A 19,312-nucleotide genomic window follows, 5' to 3' on the forward strand; every position below is an offset into this window, starting at 1 on the left:
GGCCTGGGAAAGAGTACCATGGTGCATATAAACCGTGAATCTCCAAAAGCAATCAGTTTGGCTCCCGCGAGGGAGCTGGAAGGGTCCCGACACAAGCAAAGAAGACTAAAACAAAGAAAAACTACAGTGATTCTCATGCTGTGAGAACTCTGGACAAGGCTAGGACACAATTGAGAGAGCATCCCTTTGATAAGGATATCCAAAGGAAATACGAAACCACACTGGCTAAAATCAAAACAAAAGTGCTCTCAGCTCATTCCCAGCTCAAAGAAGAAGTAATGCGCTGGGAAAAAACGTTCTTCCTTCGAAAATGCACTGAACCCACATCAGATGACATTTCTGAAGACCCCAAAATAAGTAAAGTCAAGCAAAAATTATATCTTTGTCGCAAACTACTAAAGCACTGGAAAATCACTGCTTAAAATTGTGAGCTTACATTTCTGTGACTTTTTGTAAATAATATATCTGTCTGACATAAATCAATGCTTTTATCGCGGCTATGTTTTTATAATTTCACGACAAACAGAACATGTCACAATTAAAGCCTGTAATTTTATTTGAGCTTACTTAATAGTCCTCAGATAAGAATGTAATATAGATTATTTTATCACAAAATTATAGAGTTTAGAGGAGCCTTCCAACGGGAAAATGCTACATTTTTAATAAAAATGACGGCTCTTTAACCTTTAAATACAATAATTGCCACTAGCGAGCTAATCCGGCAATGAGGGGCAGCGTACCAACTACCCATGCACATACTACGGTTGATAATAAATAAATAATAAATAAAACAAAAGAGACAATAAATGAATGAATAAATAAAGAAATAAACGTAACAATTCGATAAGATGATGAGATAACAATACGACATGTACATGGGTAGTATGGCAACTAAATCATTGTCGGGCCAGCTCGCCAGTGACTGCTATCTTAAATTCATCGACAGAGCTGAGGTCTAGCATTTGTTGGGGCAGAGAGTTCCAAACGGGGATAGTTCTTGAAAAGAAGGAGTATTTGAATTGGTTTATACTGGGAGGCGGGAGTGTAAGTTGGCATGTGTTCCTGACGCTTGACCTGGTTGCGTAGGAACCAGGTTTGCGAATTACATCACTCGGGAAATCGATTTTTACTAGCCCGTGGTGGATCTTATAAAACATGACAGAGTCGAATACTGTTCGCCTAAGTTCTAGCTGGTGCCATCCTAGGTGTGTCAGCATATTCGTGACGCTGCTATGCCTTCCGTAGTCGTTGCACACAAATCTGGCAGCGCGGCGTTGTACAGATTCAACTTTTTGAATGTCCTTCTTAGTGTGGGGGCTCCATGCTTCCGTCCCGTACTCCACCAGTGGCCGTACCAGCGCCTTGTAGGCTTGCTCTTTAACCGCAGCTGGGCAGGAAGATAAATTTCTTTGTAGGATACCCAATACTGCGTTAGCCTTCTTCTTGACTTCCTCCGTGTGCTTTGACCAATTGAGAGATGTAGAAATGTGGACTCCAAGGTATTTTTGAACGCTAACCCCCTCCAGTGTGGTTCCACACAAATGGTATGGGAACTGGGACTTGTCGCGTTTTAAAGTGATGGTCATGACGTAACATTTTTTGGGCGCAAACTTCATCTGCCACTGTTCTGCCCATCGTTCAAGGTGGTGAAGATCTTGCTGTAGGGCGTGGTGGTCATCAAGGCTCTTAATTGGGCGGTATAGGACGCTGTCGTCGGCAAACAGTTTCACGTGTGATTTGATGCCAGATGGCAGGTCGTTTATGAAGAGCAGGAATAATATCGGTCCTAAGACCGTGCCCTGAGGCACGCCTGATAGCACAGGGGACCAGGTAGAAGAGGCCCCGTTCACGACCACTCGCTGTCTTCTGTTGGTAAGAAAGTGCCTTAACCACAGTAAGAGTCTTCCTCTGATTCCATAGAACTCGGCCTTGATCAGTAGGCGTTCGTGAGGGACTGAATCGAACGCCTTGGCGAAATCAAGAAATACCACGTCAACTTGCCCATGGTCGTTCAGGACCGACGACCAATCATGAATAACAGATATTAGTTGGGTGGAGCAAGAGAGGCCTTTCAGGAAACCATGCTGTAGCTGAGTAATGATGTTGTTTGCGGACAGGTGACACATTATGTGTTTTGAGACAATGTGTTCCATCAGTTTGGAGACCAAGGATGTTAAAGATACTGGGCGATAGTTCTGTGGGTCAGATCTTAGACCCTTCTTATAAATGGCTGATATGTTCGCGTCCTTCCACACAGTAGGGAGTGCGCCATCCTTCATCGACTGCTCGAACAGTAATGTAAGGATAGGTGCGAGTTCTGTTGCAGCCTCCTTCAGGACTCTGGCTGGGACGGCATCTGGGCCACACGCCTTGTCTACACGGATGTTATCGAGTTGTACTCTAACGCCGTTAACAGAGAAGGAGATGTCTTTGATGTCTTGGTGAGGGGACGCGCCGAGAGTGGGAACATTAAGATTATCTTCCTGGGTGAATACACTGTCATACTGTGCCCTTAGCGCCTCAGCTTTACATTTGTCATTCGCGCAAACCCGTCCCTCCCAGAATAGAGTGGGTATCCCTAGTGACTCTGAGCGTAAGAGTTTCAGATATGACCACGCCCTCTTCACTCCGTTCGGCCTAGGTTCATCAGATTCAAGGTCAATCCCCTTCATAATCTCGCTCACGTAGTTATTGTGTGATTCCTTGATGCTGTTGCTTACAATGTTCCTTAGGCGTTTATAGTTCACATGGTCTTTTTCCTTCCCAGTCCATTTGGACTTTTTGAAGGCGCGGTCGCGTTTGCGCATCAATTTTTTGATGGGCGCGCCTATCCAGGGGAGGTGTCGCTTTGTTTTCGAAGTCTTGGATGGAATAAACCTCTCCATAGCATCACTAATGCAAGTTGAGATAGCATTCCAATTTTCCTCCACGGATCTTTCCATGTGCGATGCAGCATAGTCCCTATGGAAGGATGCGATGTGTTCTTTTAACGCAGCCATGTCCGCTTTATGGTAAAGATAAATCTTACGTGGGGGCTTGGGGATGTATTTTGGAGCAAGGTCAACTTCAAATAAAACCGCGCTGTGATCACTTAGACCCGACGTAACATGACATGCATTAACAAGGCCAGGTTTAGACGAGAATGCAAGGTCCAAGAAGCTATCATATCGAGTTGGAGACTTAACATGCTGTGATAATCCATATTTTTCCGCCAACGCAATAAGGGCGAGGTCCCAGCTGTGAACAGGTGGAGTGAGTACAGCCTCGCCGCTTGACCATTCAATACCCGAGCAGTTAAAGTCACCCCCTATGATTGCATTAGGGCACTGCTGGTATTTGGTGAACAGTTTGCATAAGTAGTCGTCTAACAGACCGAGTCCCTCCTGGTCGGTTGGGGGGTGATAGAAACTAGTTAGAAAAAGTTTCTTCCGCTTTGCGAGATGGATAGATGCTGTTATCATTTCGGCCCCATCGACGTCGAGACCCCGTTCTTCCACTGCAGTCAGATCGTTGCGAACAGCTATAAAAACACCTCCACCGGAAGCCGTCCTATCTCTCCGATATACTTCATAATTTTCAGGAAAGATTGAATAAGTGGGAATAATAGCGTTTATCTTTGATTCGCAGCCGAGAATAACGTCCGGGTCATGCAGTGCGACAAGAGATTGAAACTGCGACTTTTTGGCCGGGCTTTTTAGCCCGTTACAATTAAGAGAGAGGATCTTTAACTTTCCCCGTGTTATCTTGACTCGGTTCCCTTGGGGATCATGGAATCTTGAAGGGCTAGACGTAAACAAAGGTGATCCCGGGTCGCTGCTTATTGTTGAATCAGATGAGAGACTTTCAAAGCGGTTTTCGTGACAAAGATCCATTTCGTTTAACAGGAACGTCGTCGAGAAGTTTGGGAAAAGGCATTTATTGCACAGCCACGCAAGCTGGGAGTCACTACCCAATCTGTCATAAGATTGAGCCGTCATGGCAATACACTTCGTATGATACCACATGTCGCACTCGTCACACTGAATCGCTCTTTGGTTCGATCTAGTTGGCTTTTGACAGATGCCACAAGGATCTTTAACGGGGCCCGGGTTCATCGTTGAACAGTCATTTGCCATAATTATAAGGATCAATGAAATGCGAGGCGACGTAGAATCGTTCAAAACAGGGCCAAGCATTCGGCCGTGACGCTGCCTTGACAGTGAATTAATGAATGCAAATGCAGAGCTTCTTGGCTGATTGACTTTGAATGAACTGGCTTTAAACTCCAAGTTACCTTGAACTCCGGGTATCGCGAATGGCGCCTCAGACGAACAAACCTCGCTGACTGAGCTGTCCAGTACATTAAGTACGATGGCAAGAATAGTTATGGGTAGTTGGAGAGCCATTGCCATAGTGAAAAGATGGCAAAATCACATTTGAATCGGAACAGAATTGAACACGTCCGATAGGCTTGATTACCGCTATCAACCCTCTGGCTCGTCTCATAAATATAGATTTAGAATTCCCTCAGCGATAAATTATGTTGTTTGCTCTACATAACTAGTATTGTTATGATATTTGAGGAGCTTGATAAATGGTACGGATAAAAAGGGAACTTACCTCTTGAACTTTAATTCGGGTCTACACCGGTTCCCCGTCTTTCTTTCCCTAAAGAAGTAGCTTCCGCTTCACAAAAAGCTTGCATGTACGAATTATGCGAACAACACGGTGACGGGCACACACAGTACCAATGTTCCTCTGACCATGTATAACGATGGTGCACATCTTAGGTATCGTATGACGCAAAGGTCAATCGCTGACAGGAAAGGCGATCAATTTACTTATCCCCCTCTACAGAGAGAGGTGCTTTCTCTACGGGATTTGATTGGTCATTAGAGTATGCCGATCTTCCGATCTTGAGATTGTGATTGGTCGGGTTTATAGGAGGTGGGCCTGGGAAAGAGTACCATGGTGCATATAAACCGTGAATCTCCAAAAGCAATCAGTTTGGCTCCCGCGAGGGAGCTGAAAGGGTCTTGACTCAAGCAAAGAAGACAAAAACAAAGAAAAACTACAGTGGGATTATTAAGACGCCCACATGAAAAAAAGTAAGAACATTTCTTCAGTAACAATGCGCAGGAAAGAGCCAACGGAGCATGATGAAGAAGACACATGCGCACAATATCCCATCCAGGAAACAGGCGGGAAAGAGTCAACGGAAGATGACGAGCGAGACACATGCCCACAATATCCCATCCAAGAAACAGGCGGGAAAGAGCCAACGGAGCATGATGAAGGAGACACATGCCCACAATATCCCATCCAAGAAACAGGCGGGAAGGAGCAAACGGCGCATGATGAACGGCGCATCAAACGTTACGAGGAGGAGGAGGACGTCGTGATGGAGGAGGAGAGGAGAAGGAAGAGGACATGGAGCTGGACGTTGGGAAGGAGGACGTGATTCCGAAGAAGATGGAGACCCGAAAGTCATTGTTGTTTAGAGTACTGAAGATTAAGACCCGAAAGTCATTGTTGTATAGAGTAGTGAAGATGAAGACCCGAAAGTCATTGTCGTATAGAGTAGTGAAGATGAAGACCCGAAAGTCATTGTCGTATAGAGTAGTGACGATGAGGGAGGTAACGGGGAAGACGATCCTGTGGCCGACATGGATGTGGTCGATACCTACAACCTAATGGAAGTGATTGACCATTTTGTGGCATCGGTGATCATTCAGGTTATAGAAAAAAAAAGTATGATGACTTCGACATGGAGTCCAATAGCGATGCGGAGTTATGGATGAACACCTTTTACAAAGCACCCGACGTATTGGGCAAATAGGATTTGGTCTTGGCTACAAACACTTGATACTACTTATCCAAGGGCATTGGAGAAGTTATATTAAGGATCAAAATGATGATGTCATCGAAAGGGCGTTGCCAGGATTGTTGAGGGACCAGGAGACATCAAGTTAAGGGGTAACTCCCCTCACCCTAAAAAGAGACGTCATAGTTTTAAAAGCCTTTTATTATTAAAACATTTTGTGATAAGTTTTCAAAAGACGTTATGAAAAAATCATCATTAAATTGTTTTTTATTGTGAAAAGTAAATGATGCCCACATTGAAGGGGAGCTCCCCTACCATCCAGGCTTCAACTCGCAAGAGTTCCCTTATGGCGTGAGCACAAGGACTTTATAAATAGCAATTAAAAAAGAAATGAACAGTGCTTTTAGTAAGGATTTTTAATAGTATTTTTTACTGCAATAAATGGCTAATTGCATTTAATTGGTAATGATTTCTCCACTTTCCTTAGTTACCCTGCTAACAGAGGCTTTTCCCTAGCGTTTCCCGGTTGTGCTTGTATTCGCGATTCTTGCTATTTTCGTTGTTTTGATCGTTTAAACGGACAACGCGAAATCCCGGAAACGCGAATCGGCAATTAAATTGTTAAAAACAAAGAGAAAGAAAAGCTCTGCTTGCTAATGGATTTGCCTAGAAATTTTGCTCGTCCCTCATGTTCCAAGAAATTACCGCCAAACTCAACAAGGTATATTATACTCGATCATAACCGTCGACCCATCTCCCCCTTTCGACCTTATTTTCAGATAAGTATTTATACGACGTTCAAACAAATGTCTATCAAAGAATAAAGTGGATTCTCTGAGTTGTATGCACACGTGTTTCGCTCTTGACAGATTGCAAAAGAAAGCCCTCACCAGTGGCCGCTTTGAGATTGAAAGATGTATAAAACGATTTTTATAAGGCGCGTTAGGGTATTTTCTGTGTTCTTTTTGTTAGTGAATTCGTTGTGTGTAGGTTTAAAAAGGTCCCTAAGATTTTTAGTGCTGGAATTTTTATGCTTCGTTGTTATGTTACATTTTATGTACATTATTGGATGAAATTATTCCCGATTCAGTTTATTTAGTATAGTCCCAATTCAAATGATGCTTACTGTTTTTTCGTCAGAAGTTTATGTCAGATATTTTAATCTGCTATCTTAGTTTTCACTTGATCAATCCTCAATCTTTGATCCCCTGTCAAATGTGTCATATGCCCTATTCATCCCCCAAAGCATCACCAGAGATGTAGCAGGCCTCGAAATATGGGTGGGGGGGGGGGGGGGGGGGGGGGGCACGATACAGAAACGTATACAACAAATATTGGGGTCACAACCTTAGTTGTGCCTTAGTCGTGATGTCAGGGCCATTGCCAGTATGAGGCGAAGCAAGGCACTTGCCTTCTTTGTGATTCAGAAAAAGAAAGCCCATCAAAATAGGCTTAGGCTTATCTTTGGCTTTATTGCCTTAAAGCCGCATTGTCACCAGTTTACTTCCGGAGGTCCGACGGAAACCTCAACCGTTAAAAGACAAGAGAATCTATTAAAATCCGAGATATTAAACAGGCCATCCGCTCTAAATTATCAATCACATCCTCAAAGAAACTTCCAATAAACACACTGTTTTTAATATTTTGAAATATTTTTCGCGTTTTCCGTTAAAAATCATCGGATATTGTTACGTAATCGACCGGAAGTAAACTGATGACAATGCGGCTTTAATTACTAAGCATATGGCTATTTGAACAATCCTATATTATCTGTCTTTCTTTTTCCAGGATCTTCAATCAGCAGTTCTGTCACTCATCCTACAGTGTCAATCTACCTACCCACTCCCCCCTCCCTACTCAGATGTGGTGTGCCGGCAGGGTCTGTACCGGGGCCTCCTAGCATGCCTCATCTGTCGCCCACCCGGTGCCCCCTCCATTATTCACTGTGCAGTGCAATGCTTCACGTGTGGGATGCAGGATCCAAGTCTTCAGGTAATATTGTCAATAAAACATGACGCTTATGTAAAAAATATATATATATACATATAAATGAATGACAGTTTTTATGACTTCACCTCCTCTTCTCATATCTACTCATTTTCAGTGGATTATTCATGACATCACTTCCGCCTCATATATATATATATATATATATATATATATATATATATATATATATATATATATATACTCCCTTTACTACTGCTTACTGGACTATACCCGTACAAATCCGTGTGTATACACGCACGTATATTGTGAAATCCGTGTTTATACACGTACTTATATTTATGATTTTATACTATCCACACTGAAATTCAATATTTGTGACATATTTTGCTATAAATGTTTCTCGATTTTAACGATTTTTTTTTTATGTTGAGAGTTCCGATATAACTATTTCATATTTAATTCCTTACCATGTCCTTAGACTGTGACTTGAAAAAAAACAATTAAATGCCCTGAGTTAATGACTTAGTATGGTGTTTACTTTTTTGGAAATACTATTCATCCATTATATTATATTATATTATTTTGTTATCGTGCTGCAGATTTCATGCTATTGTCGCGAAGCGTTGACCGTGACTACCGCCCTGATGCACCCGGCTGTCCCCACGCTAGGAGAGACGTTCCAACTTGTCAAGTTACAATCAGCTTTTCACTTTACAAGCTCCATAGAAAGGCCACCACTTCACGCGAATGATGAGCTAAGCCGAGAGAGCCAGAAGTCATTGGTAGTCAGCGGTGAGAGTATTAGCACCATGCGCTCTGATGATCAAGAACCCAGGATGAACGAGACCAATCCTTCAGACGTGCCAACTCGCGGGAACATTGTCGGTGTTGATAGCAGTACTTCGCAAACAGGCAACCTTGTAGATGCATCACGACGACAAATGGATAGCTGCACAACCTCAGAGTCGAAGCCCATTGATACGACAACTATAAATGATGTCAGAAAATCAAGTAAAATGGTGTACCCAGAAGATCAGTTCTCGGACCCCAAGCATGCACCCAAATCTATCGCCACAGAAACCAGGAGTACAGTCGAAACGCTAGATCATTTGTTGTCAAATTCCAAGGGTAACTCTGTTAAAAAAATTAGTGATCACGGAGAAATGAGTAAAACCAAGAACATGCCCTCAAGTTTATCGAATGGAAGCGAAAATGTCGTGAAGAAAGTGCCAGATGTTCCCCCGCCAAAGAAAACTCGTTATGAGGAGACAAGTCCTGAGCTCAAAAATACAACGCAAGGGTCAGAAAGAATGGTCACCGGTGAAGTTCGTGTGAATAAGAGTGCGGCCGCAGCAACGAATGCAGAGGCTTCTACTGTGGATATGGTATGTACCATTTCTTTTTGCTGTTAGTGTTTTCATATGAATCCAGATTACAGTAAGAGAGATAACATAGACATCACAGACGACGAGGAAGCATGTAAGCAACATATAAGGAAATCAACGCATTGTTCAGCTCATCGTTGATAATCGAAATTTCGCGCGCACATGATGATGTTTCGTAGTTTTTATTACCCCCCCCCCCCCCAAAAAAAAAAAAAAACAAGAAAAAAAACCATATTTTCCGGATAAACGGTTCTTAGGCTGTTACACGTCTAACTATAGCTAATGGTCAAGAGTAAGCTTTCCGTTTTACAGTTATTTATGACGGCATAAAGACTTTTAAATGGTTTTCAGTATCTTTATTTTTTACGGTCGATTAAACCTTCGTTTTTTTGCAGTTATAAAACAGGTTCATCTGTTTTGCATCCAGCGCGCTGAGGTGTGACCGCTGACCAATAGACGCGCCTGATTTCTTGACCTTAATTGTGGTTTGCCAAGGCCATTTGGCAAAGTCGCGCTTCCCGTAGTGCATGATAGATCCGTAATCGTACGGCACGCCCAAGCTGTCAATCACTCCGTGGTTGTACTTCTCGAAGTTGTGTTTGTTTTCTGAAATGGAGTTTCGTTACTAAAAACCTGTAATCGTTACGATCTCGAACAGGATTTTTTAGTCTTAGGTAGTCTTAGGGGGTCTAAGGTATCATATGGAATAAGGAAAGTATTTGCGAAGATCCTTCAACAGAAATGACTCACTTTTTGGAGAGCAAGAGTTTGTACCCCTCCCCTCCCCCCCCTTACTCGCGTGACCGCGTCAGGTACTGAATGGTCCCTAAGAGATACGATCTTTACAGCCCCTGTACGATGGTTCAACTACACTTTTGCTATCCGGCTCGAAGGACCATGTGTCGTGAAAGCCTCATCTCTCACTTGCTTGCTGGTTAACGGGGAAATTCGAGTTATTGGTTCGAGTTCGATTGGGTTGTTTTACTATACAGGGGCGTGTCTAGAGATTTAGACAGGGTGGGGTCGGGACCCCCCCCCCCCCCCCCCCACCTCCTCCCCTAGCCCCTTTAGAAACGCGCCTGCATTGTGAATTTACCTTCCTTGATGTTGCTCCAAACAATCTCCACGTAATTATCCCGGTCAGGCCTGCTCTGTTCGTGGTAGAACCCTGGAACCCAAGCGACACCATATGGTCTCAGAAAAAGAACAATAGTGTAGCTAACTAGAGCTATCTCATAGACATCACCCACAACATTCATTTAACGGGCTAGGCCAATATAATCGGCGGAAATGGTTGTATTTGGGGCCGCGTTCTCTCGCGTTTCTTCCACTAGGGGCGTTTGGTATACGGCAGCAGAAGGGGGGAATGTAATCTTAAAGTGTGATTTTCACAACAGATTAAGTGGAAGTAAGCCCTTCTAGCAGTATGTAATTTTGTATGTTTTCTTAAATTTCTGCCGAGCCGGATACAAAAACCGCACCCTATTACGTTGCCTCTTTGTGGGGCATTTTGCGAAGCACATTTTTTTTTTTTCAAATATTCGACTAGGAAAGAGATGTTCCGCTATTATAAGAACGACGACGACGGCTAGGACAACGAGATCGAAAAAAATAATGCGTTATTCGCGTTTGGCGTTCAATTCCATTGAAAAAGGTAAAACATTAGGTTAAGAATCAGATAAAAATAGAAAAAATAGGGAAGAGATGTTCCGCTATTATGGGAACTAAGCAAGAACGACGACGACGGCTAGGACAACGAGATCGAAAAAAATAATGCGTTCGCGTTTTCAATTCCAACAAAAAAGTAAAACATTAGGTTAAGAAACAGATGGAAATAGACGAAGGACATCATTCTACAATAGCGGATGTAGTCAAAGCAGTTTACAGGGCAAACCATGGCGTCCTCAATTGACCGTGTTTTCACGTGGTTTCGTTAAAAAAGGCCGTAATGTATGGACAGAACGTATTATCACGTGCTGCTATTAAATTCGCAACCCTGTTTCATCATTTTCAGCCGTCGCCGTCCACGTTTTCGTCGTCATCGCTTAATTTTTTTTCGTCATCGCTTAATTGCTTTTAGTCATCATCGCTTAATTGCTTTAGTCGTCATCGATTAATTGCTTTAGTCGTCATCGCTTGAGGCCGCATTGTCACCAGTTTACTTCCGGAGGTCCGACGGAAACCTCAACCGTTAAAAGACAAAAGAATCTATTAGAATCCGAGACATTAAACATACCATCCGCTCTAAATTATCAATCACATCCTCAAAGAAACTTCCAGTAAACACACTGCTTTCAATATTTTGAAATATTTTTCGCGTTTTCTGTTAAAAATCATCAAGTTTTAGTTGTCATTGCCTATTGCTAAATGCATTGCGCTTGGGAGTATCACCCTGTGACCCACCCAACGCGTGGCCAATCTCGTGTACCACGACTCCCTGAGTGAAACAGCCAAAGCCGATAGAGATCTTCTGCATGCCGCCTATGCGACCCACGTAGGACCAGCACCTAGAAATATAGCATACTTCAGGCGCGTATCCAGGATTGGCTAAGGGGGACGGGGGTGCACTGTCATAGGTATCAAATGAATGGAAGCATAGTATTTGAAGATTCCTTAATAAGAAATGATCCCATTTTGGCCGCCAAGAGGAACCCCCCTTTGTACGCCCTGCGCTTAAACCTCGATCAAACGGACATGAGAGCCAATAAGAGTTTAATGACTCAAGCTTGTACTCTCACGCACTCTTGGCGATTTCCGTCGACTCTATGGACGTGTTCATATTCCACATAAGAGCTGTTGAGGGTTCTACTTTTTAAGGCGTCAGATATGAGTTGGTGGCTGGGAATATTTCGGCAAAAAGTTTAAAGAAAGTTTGAATCTCGAAGTCAGATAATATTTACAAAATTCCAGTGACAACTCTTATCCACTCTCATAGATCGTTTGACCGCAAACTTGGGGAAAAGTTGACTCTCTTCTACTCTCATCTCCGTTTAACGTATTGAAACTTAGTTTGTTATTATTGACCATAAAGGCGTAGCCAAGATCACTAATATTGCCTTTTTTTCCTGTGTTAGTAGTGTACCATGCATTTACTGTTGTTTTGGCTGCTAGAAGGGGGCTCCATCTGCCCTCCTTCCCTTTTTTGACTCCTTGCAGTGATGGATTAAATCGAATCGAATTGCATAAGTTATGGCTTTTGTTTATACGCGTGGTATCGAGAAGTAAAGCGCCTAGATCTACTTTTTGCGTAGTTTTACTTGCTAAAGCCTCCATCGAAGAACTGCACGTAGTCCTTTTGGTCGGTACGTGGCACGAAGCGGATGCATGTCTTCTGCTGCCATTCCTTGATGGCGCCCTCGATGGCCTTCTCGGAAGGCCCCTTGAGGCCAAGAGAGTTCAGGAAGGGGTTCTCTATCGATAATAGTACATTAAGGTGATGTGCGTGGCTTGGCAAAGGATCATCATCATCAGTAGCATGATTATTACGATAATTATCATTATTAATATAACTAACATTTAATGTCTCCATCATCAGATTGACCAACATTTAGAACCGCATCAACAGCTTCAACAACATCATTGTATCATCCTCTTGCAGTGCCATAGTAGGCCTCAAAATATCGGAGGGGCAAAATACAGAAACATTCAGAAAATATTGGGGGCACAGCCACGCCCCTACTGGTCATTTCCTTATTATTTTTTAAAATATTGGGGGTACACATGCCCTTAGTGCCCCGCCAACTGTCACGGCCCTGTATTGATAGCAACCTAATCATCGTTATCATTTTCACCAGCATTGCAATATTATATCGATGACAACATCATCATCATCCTCAACATTGCATCATCCTACCAACAACAACAACATCATCATCACCAAAAACGTTGCATCATTCTATCAACAACATTATCATTATTATCTTCATCATCACGACAGCAACCAATTTCCAACTCAGGGACGGGTCTAAGGGGGGGGGGGGAAGGCGCCCACCTTTTTTCAGAAACTTGGCTTTAAAATACAAGAAATATAAGGAAATATACGGAAGAACAATAAGTCCGACCCCCCCCTTTCTTGAAACTTTTGCTTCGCCCCCCCCCCCTTTTTTGAACTTCTGTACCCGCCCCTGCACCTGAATGAATAATACTGCTAATCAATCGACTACATTTATTTTCTATTCCATCGATGTGTTCCTAAAAATATAAACATAAAGGTTCACTGACAACTTACTGACACTCTTGTCAAGAACGTACGGCACAACTCCCCCTGGCCAGCGGCCCTGCTGTCTCAGGCCACGCGCAGTAGCTCCCACAGAGCCCGGGTCCTGGCCGTGCTCGGCGGCCCGTATTTGCTCAGCGGTGAACATAATATCCCCCTCGAACAACTGGTAGCCTAATATGGAAAGTTCAACATGGCATCGTAGTGCATTATGGGCTCGAGACTTTGAGCACAAATACTTTTTTTTAAATCGGACTTTTTCTTTTGGTTTCCAAAATTGGAAATTCTCACCATTCTATAAAATTGAATTCTTCATTGCATTGGGTTTTAGGATTGTCCAAATTCGCAGTAAGGTAGTTGGTCAGTGCTGCGAAATGAATACCATCTGCATAGGGTTTCTTGGACCTACGGAGTTTAAGTGTCAAGTGAACCCTAATTGCAGATTATTATTCTCGCTGCATCTATAAACTATAAGTCCAAAAAGTCCATCACTCCCCCCCCCCCCCCCCCCCGCAAAAAAAATCCCATTTTCTCAAACAGTTTCTTATTGAAATTCTGAATTCCCAAATTTTTTTTCTTAATCCCGACCCCGTCAAACATTCCCGAATCGCGGTTGGTTCTCCTCGGAATCCCGGTAAAAAAATGCTAAACCCCGCATCGCCCAAAAAGTAAGTAAGTTCACCGATCCGTTATTTCCGTTTCCTTACCATTTTCCCGTCTTTCTCTATCATGCGGTGACGCCACGACGCTGGCGACTAAAACAACAAAGATCCACAACATCTTTTGCTCCAAGACGGCTCCAATGCAGTATTAGGACCTCGGTTAACAAGACCACGAGAAGAGTGTTGTACAAGGAATACACTCCGTGGTTATACACGGAAGGGGGCGTGACTAGTCTCACGGGAGAGACTAGGGAGGGAGGGATAGGGACAATATTTGCCTCATTTAAAACGTCATGGCTGCAAGCTTTGACAGTCTCCCCATAGACTGACTGCCGTTTGAATCGTACAAGATTCATGAATATTTTTATGGAATTTCCTAATACTATAATATTTTTATATGGTGTTTTAGATCGAAACAGTCAGATCCTCTGTTAGTTTATTTTTCGATTGTTCTTTTGAAAACATGACACAAATTATGAACTAAATCTACAATGAGTGTCCCCTCAGCTGTTCGCCGTGTAACCGCTGTGTACATCACACATCATTTTACGTGGTGACAGCGAGGTCTATTGGGGCGTACCGTGTACAGGGTTTCTGTGTTATAGGATATTGTGCATCGTCAGTGAACAATGCTGTTTGAGCAAGTAGCTCTATTTTGAGTTCGCCTTATTTGAACTCGAGTCATTTGTACAAATACAATGACAAATACACCTTTTTGGGGGGTTGCCGTGTGTAATTATAGTGTAACAATATCACCTAACCACGATACGAGGTTACTATTGTTACAAACAAAGTACAAACTAAGCTTATATAAAAAGTTGGCCCTTGTACAACTTTGTTTTATTTTTCCTGTCAAATTTCGCCCCCTTATTTGATCAGGTCTGCGTTTCAAAGTATGATTGTAAATGTTGTCTACGACGGAATCATGCGATTGACTGTGAAAGTTATCCTTTCGGTTACGACACTGCAGAGGGGCGAAAACCGGAATTGCTATGCTAAAAGTTAGGCAGGATAACAAACGATTAACTTTGACATGGGTCACTTGACCCCTGAGGGGGGAAGGGCGGTCATTGTGTAACTTGCAGATAGCTATAAATAAATCTTAAACTTGTAGCATTATTTTCCCGTATTCCGGGAAAATAAGGCATCGAGTATCGCGAAACTCCTGTGAAAATATTCGAGCTAGGTACTGAGACTGACTGAGAGGTTGGTATAAGCCTGTGAGTTGGTATAAGCCTGTGAGTTGATAAGCCTGTAAGTTGGTACGCCTGTGAGTTGGTATAAGCCTGTGAGTTGGTATAAGCCTGTGAGTTGGTAAGCCTGTGAGTTGGTATAAGCCTGTGAGTTGGTATAAGCCTGTGAGTTGGTTTAAGCCTGTGAGTTGGTAAGCCTGTGAGTTTGTAAGCCTGTGAGTTGGTTAGCCTGTGAGTTGGTATAAGCCTGTGAGTTGGTAAGCCTGTAATTTGGTACGCCTGTGAGTTGGTATAAGCCTGTGAGTTGGTATAAGCCTGTGAGTTGGTAAGCCTGTGAGTTGGTAAGCCTGTGAGTTTTAAGTCTGTGAGTTGGTAAGCCTGTGAGTTGGTATGTCTGTGGGTTGGTAAGCCTGTGAGTTGGTATGTCTGTGGGTTGGTATAAGCCTGTGAGTTGGTATAAGCCTGTGAGTTGGTAAGCCTGTGAGTTGGTATAAGCCTGTGAGTTGGTATGACTTTGGGTTGGTAAGCCTGTGAGTTGGTATGTCTGTGGGCTGGTAAGCCTGTGGGGGGGGGGCGGTCATTGTGTAACTTGCAGATAGCTATAAATAAATCTTAAACTTGTAGCATTATTTTCCCGTATTCCGGGAAAATAAGGCATCGAGTATCGCGAAACTCCTGTGAAAATATTCGAGCTAGGTACTGAGACTGACTGAGAGGTTGGTATAAGCCTGTGAGTTGGTATAAGCCTGTGAGTTGGTATAAGCCTGTGAGTTGGTATAAGCCTGTGAGTTGGTAAGCCTGTGAGTTGGTATAAGCCTGTGAGTTGGTATAAGCCTGTGAGTTGGTTTAAGCCTGTGAGTTGGTAAGCCTGTGAGTTTGTAAGCCTGTGAGTTGGTTAGCCTGTGAGTTGGTATAAGCCTGTGAGTTGGTAAGCCTGTAATTTGGTACGCCTGTGAGTTGGTATAAGCTTGTGAGTTGGTATAAGCCTGTGAGTTGGTAAGCCTGTGAGTTGGTAAGCCTGTGAGTTGGTAAGCCTGTGAGTTTTAAGTCTGTGAGTTGGTAAGCCTGTGAGTTGGTATGTCTGTGGGTTGGTAAGCCTGTGAGTTGGTATGTCTGTGGGTTGGTATAAGCCTGTGAGTTGGTAAGCCTGTGAGTTGGTATAAGCCTGTGAGTTGGTAAGCCTGTGAGTTGGTATAAGCCTGTGAGTTGGTATGACTTTGGGTTGGTAAGCCTGTGAGTTGGTATGTCTGTGGGTTGGTAAGCCTGTGGGTTGGTAAGCCTGTGGGTTGGTAAGCCTGTGAGTTGGTATAAGCCTGTTAGTTGGTATAAGCCTGTGAGTTGGTATAAGCCTGTGAGTTGGTATAAGCCTGTGAGTTGGTATAAGCCTGTGAGTTGGTAAGTCTGTGAGTTGGTGAGCCTGTGAGTTGGTATGTCTGTGATTCCGTAACAGTACGGTGACAGTAAAACGAAAGATGACTGAACCTTTAGGGAAATAGTTTTGATCATTTACTGCATGTTTTAATCAAACTACATTTCGTGTTTTTCAGGGATGCTCCCTGAAGCAAGCAGAGGACGACATGGAGGCGATGTTGGCATCGTTTGTGAATTCCTCTCCCGACTCGGATGAATTAGATCATTACGAGCTCTAGATATGCGAACACAGGCCCGTACCCAGGATTATTCTTGGGGGCGTGCGAAATCCGAAAAAGTGGACCTAATTTTTTGGGGGGAGGGAGTTTTCTGATATTTTTTATTTTTTTGATATTTTTTCCGGCACGAAAACCCCACGGCCGCCATCTTGGATAACGCGCTCCGCAGGGGGCGCATTCCGCCCTCCCCCTGCGGAGCGCGTTATCCAAGATGGCGGCACACTTCGTGTTTTCGGGGTTTTCGTGCCGGAAAAACTATCAAAGCCTACAAGTATGCTAATACCAGAGTGATCTAGCTTATGCTTTATAGTTTTGTCTACAAATAGCACGTCTATTGAGAACCGAAAGTGGACTTAAGGCCGTTGTGGGAGGGTGCGTACTCTCTCCTCAATCAGCCCATTCCCTAGAGGTATTCAGGATTCCTATGGTTTCCCTTGATGCAAGAGGGGCTTGGGAGATCTATACCAGAGAACGCAACGTCACATCAAACACAGGAAACATAAAACATCAACGGAACGAACACCAGAAACTTGGCCGCCAATTATCTTAGGCTTATTTGCATAAAAGCTACCACTGCTCACCCCCAATTGACCAATACTAAGTATGTGCCTTTGTCTTTTGGTTAAAGCCGCATTGTCACCAGTTTACTTCCGGAAACCTCAACCGTTAAAAGACAAAAGAATCCATTATAATCCGAGATATATAACAGGCCATCCGTTCTAAATTATCAATCACAACCTCAAAGAAACTTCCAATAGACATACTGCTTTCAATATTTTGAAATATTTTTCGCGTTTTCCGTTAAAAATCATCGGAGATTGTTACGTAATCGACCTGAAGTAAACTGGTGACAATTCGGCTTTAATTGTCTGTGGGATAATGTGGGAACTGTTTGCATGGGGCTTAACAGTCGGGCCTCATCCAGGGGGGGGGGGGTGTTTCAGGGTATTCTGAAGAACCCCCAATTTGACTGGAAGGTCCACTCTATTGAAGGAAATATGAGTACCACTTTGAGCTAGGACGAGCTACCTAAGAGAAAATGGTCCAAACAAACCCCCCCTGCTCAAAATCCTGGCTACGGGCCTGTCAGGAAAACAAGGCTCATGGGTGAAGTGAATTGAAGTAGTGCAAGAGGCATTCAATACTAAAACCTCCTCTACAGTTTTTCTGACCTAAATCACACTATTGCTTGAGCCCAATGTGTAGGAGACTAAACCTCTATGCTCTGGACCAGTTCTTTTACAGCATACCAAACCTGGGCTATTACTAGAACTAAAAATAATAATTGCCTTCCCCTTGCTTATACTGGGGCATGATTGAGAGTTACTGTAATGTTGCCTGATGTTAAGGTCTTGCCAATAAACAAACAACTAACCCAATAGGAATGTCTCATTTGATGAAATATAAAAAGAGTTTTCCCCTGCTAATATAGTTTACATCTCAAATCTTAAAATCCTCAGCTTTTTTAACCAAATTCGTTGTATCACACCCTCCATTTTCAAAACTCGAAAAAAATTGCTGCATTTTCTTATCCATCAATAATCATATTCTAGCATAAAAACCACTTGCCAATGCAATTGTTTGGGAAAAGCTAGAGTCATGTTTTTAACTGAACTTGAAAGAGGCAAGCTTATTTACACCTGCCTCCTTCCATGTTTGACAGATCCGAAAATGCACCAAAGCATTGAAACTGCAACAACAAATTTGGCTATATGTTAGATTTACAATTAAGATTTGGGATTTAAGTTGTTTGGTTGAAACGGATCCGAGAATATATCACAAATTGAAAAATTCAAGGGTTGAGCAATTAAAATAAAGCCTCACATAAAACGTGTCAAGCTTCCCAGCCTACAAAAAAATATATCTTTATAATATTCTATACTTTTTTTATAAAAATGTAAAAAAGATTTCAAGAAGTAGAAATGTTAAAATTTTTTTACCAAACTGTACTTATTCAAAAAAAAACTCCCTTATTTTTCATGACAGTCATCCTTTCTTGTAGTCCTAGTAGATGTTACATGCTTACGTAACAAGTAGCCATCTACTGTCCCTTTGCAGCGTTCCAATCTTTGCTCCTCCCGAGCCTCAGCGTTCAATTCTTTCTGCAGTCTTAGTGCAAGCTTAAAATCTTCCTCCTCTTGTAGCTGTTTTTGTTTCAGCAACTCTGCATACGCAGGATCAACCTCAGACAAGGCAGCAAGGTTATCTTGGGAAAGAGTTTCGGCACTAGAGTAACCGTCAGAGTTGCTTTCACACCTTTGGTTGTGCTGAGTGGGTGTTTCGTCCTTAGATTTCGGACTGAACCATTTCATTAAAGTAGGTAATTGTTTCTTTGTTGTTTTTTGAGCTTGTTTTACAGTAGAGCTTGGAGAGGTTGAGTCCTGATCCACAGTGGTTGGTGCTGCTGGGGTAACCTTTTTAATAACAATGATCATCAGTAGTGGACATAAGACT

General features: G+C 42.9%; 3 protein-coding genes across 4 annotated transcripts in view; 1 reads left to right on the forward strand and 2 right to left on the reverse strand.

Annotated features, from left to right (window-relative positions):
- LOC5512702 (proline-, glutamic acid- and leucine-rich protein 1) overlaps nucleotides 1-18,237 on the forward strand; it is a 43,889-nt gene extending 25,652 nt beyond the window's left edge. Inside the window, exons 17-19 of the mRNA XM_048732003.1 lie at nucleotides 7,592-7,795; nucleotides 8,353-9,138; nucleotides 16,757-18,237. Coding sequence (XP_048587960.1) covers nucleotides 7,592-7,795; nucleotides 8,353-9,138; nucleotides 16,757-16,858 — 1,092 coding nt within the window. The 3' untranslated portion in view covers nucleotides 16,859-18,237. The remainder of the gene's footprint in view (nucleotides 1-7,591; nucleotides 7,796-8,352; nucleotides 9,139-16,756) is intronic.
- Nucleotides 9,480-14,219, reverse strand: LOC5512699 (astacin). The gene is made up of 6 exons (XM_032382093.2): nucleotides 14,062-14,219; nucleotides 13,367-13,528; nucleotides 12,396-12,549; nucleotides 11,542-11,645; nucleotides 10,235-10,306; nucleotides 9,480-9,744 (listed from the first exon to the last, which is right to left on the reverse strand). Exons 1-6 carry the CDS (start codon nucleotides 14,132-14,134, stop codon nucleotides 9,512-9,514), a joined length of 798 nt encoding a protein of 265 aa, XP_032237984.2. The 5' UTR covers nucleotides 14,135-14,219; the 3' UTR covers nucleotides 9,480-9,511.
- The window catches only part of LOC116605640, a 48,996-nt gene continuing 47,917 nt past the window's right edge, over nucleotides 18,234-19,312 (reverse strand). For both annotated transcript variants that reach the window (XM_048732007.1, XM_048732008.1), the window contains one exon: nucleotides 18,234-19,272. The gene's annotated coding sequence lies outside the window, so the exon portion shown is untranslated. The remainder of the gene's footprint in view (nucleotides 19,273-19,312) is intronic.

This window comes from Nematostella vectensis, chromosome 9 (genome assembly GCF_932526225.1).
Source record: "Nematostella vectensis chromosome 9, jaNemVect1.1, whole genome shotgun sequence".
Lineage (NCBI taxonomy): Eukaryota > Metazoa > Cnidaria > Anthozoa > Actiniaria > Edwardsiidae > Nematostella > Nematostella vectensis.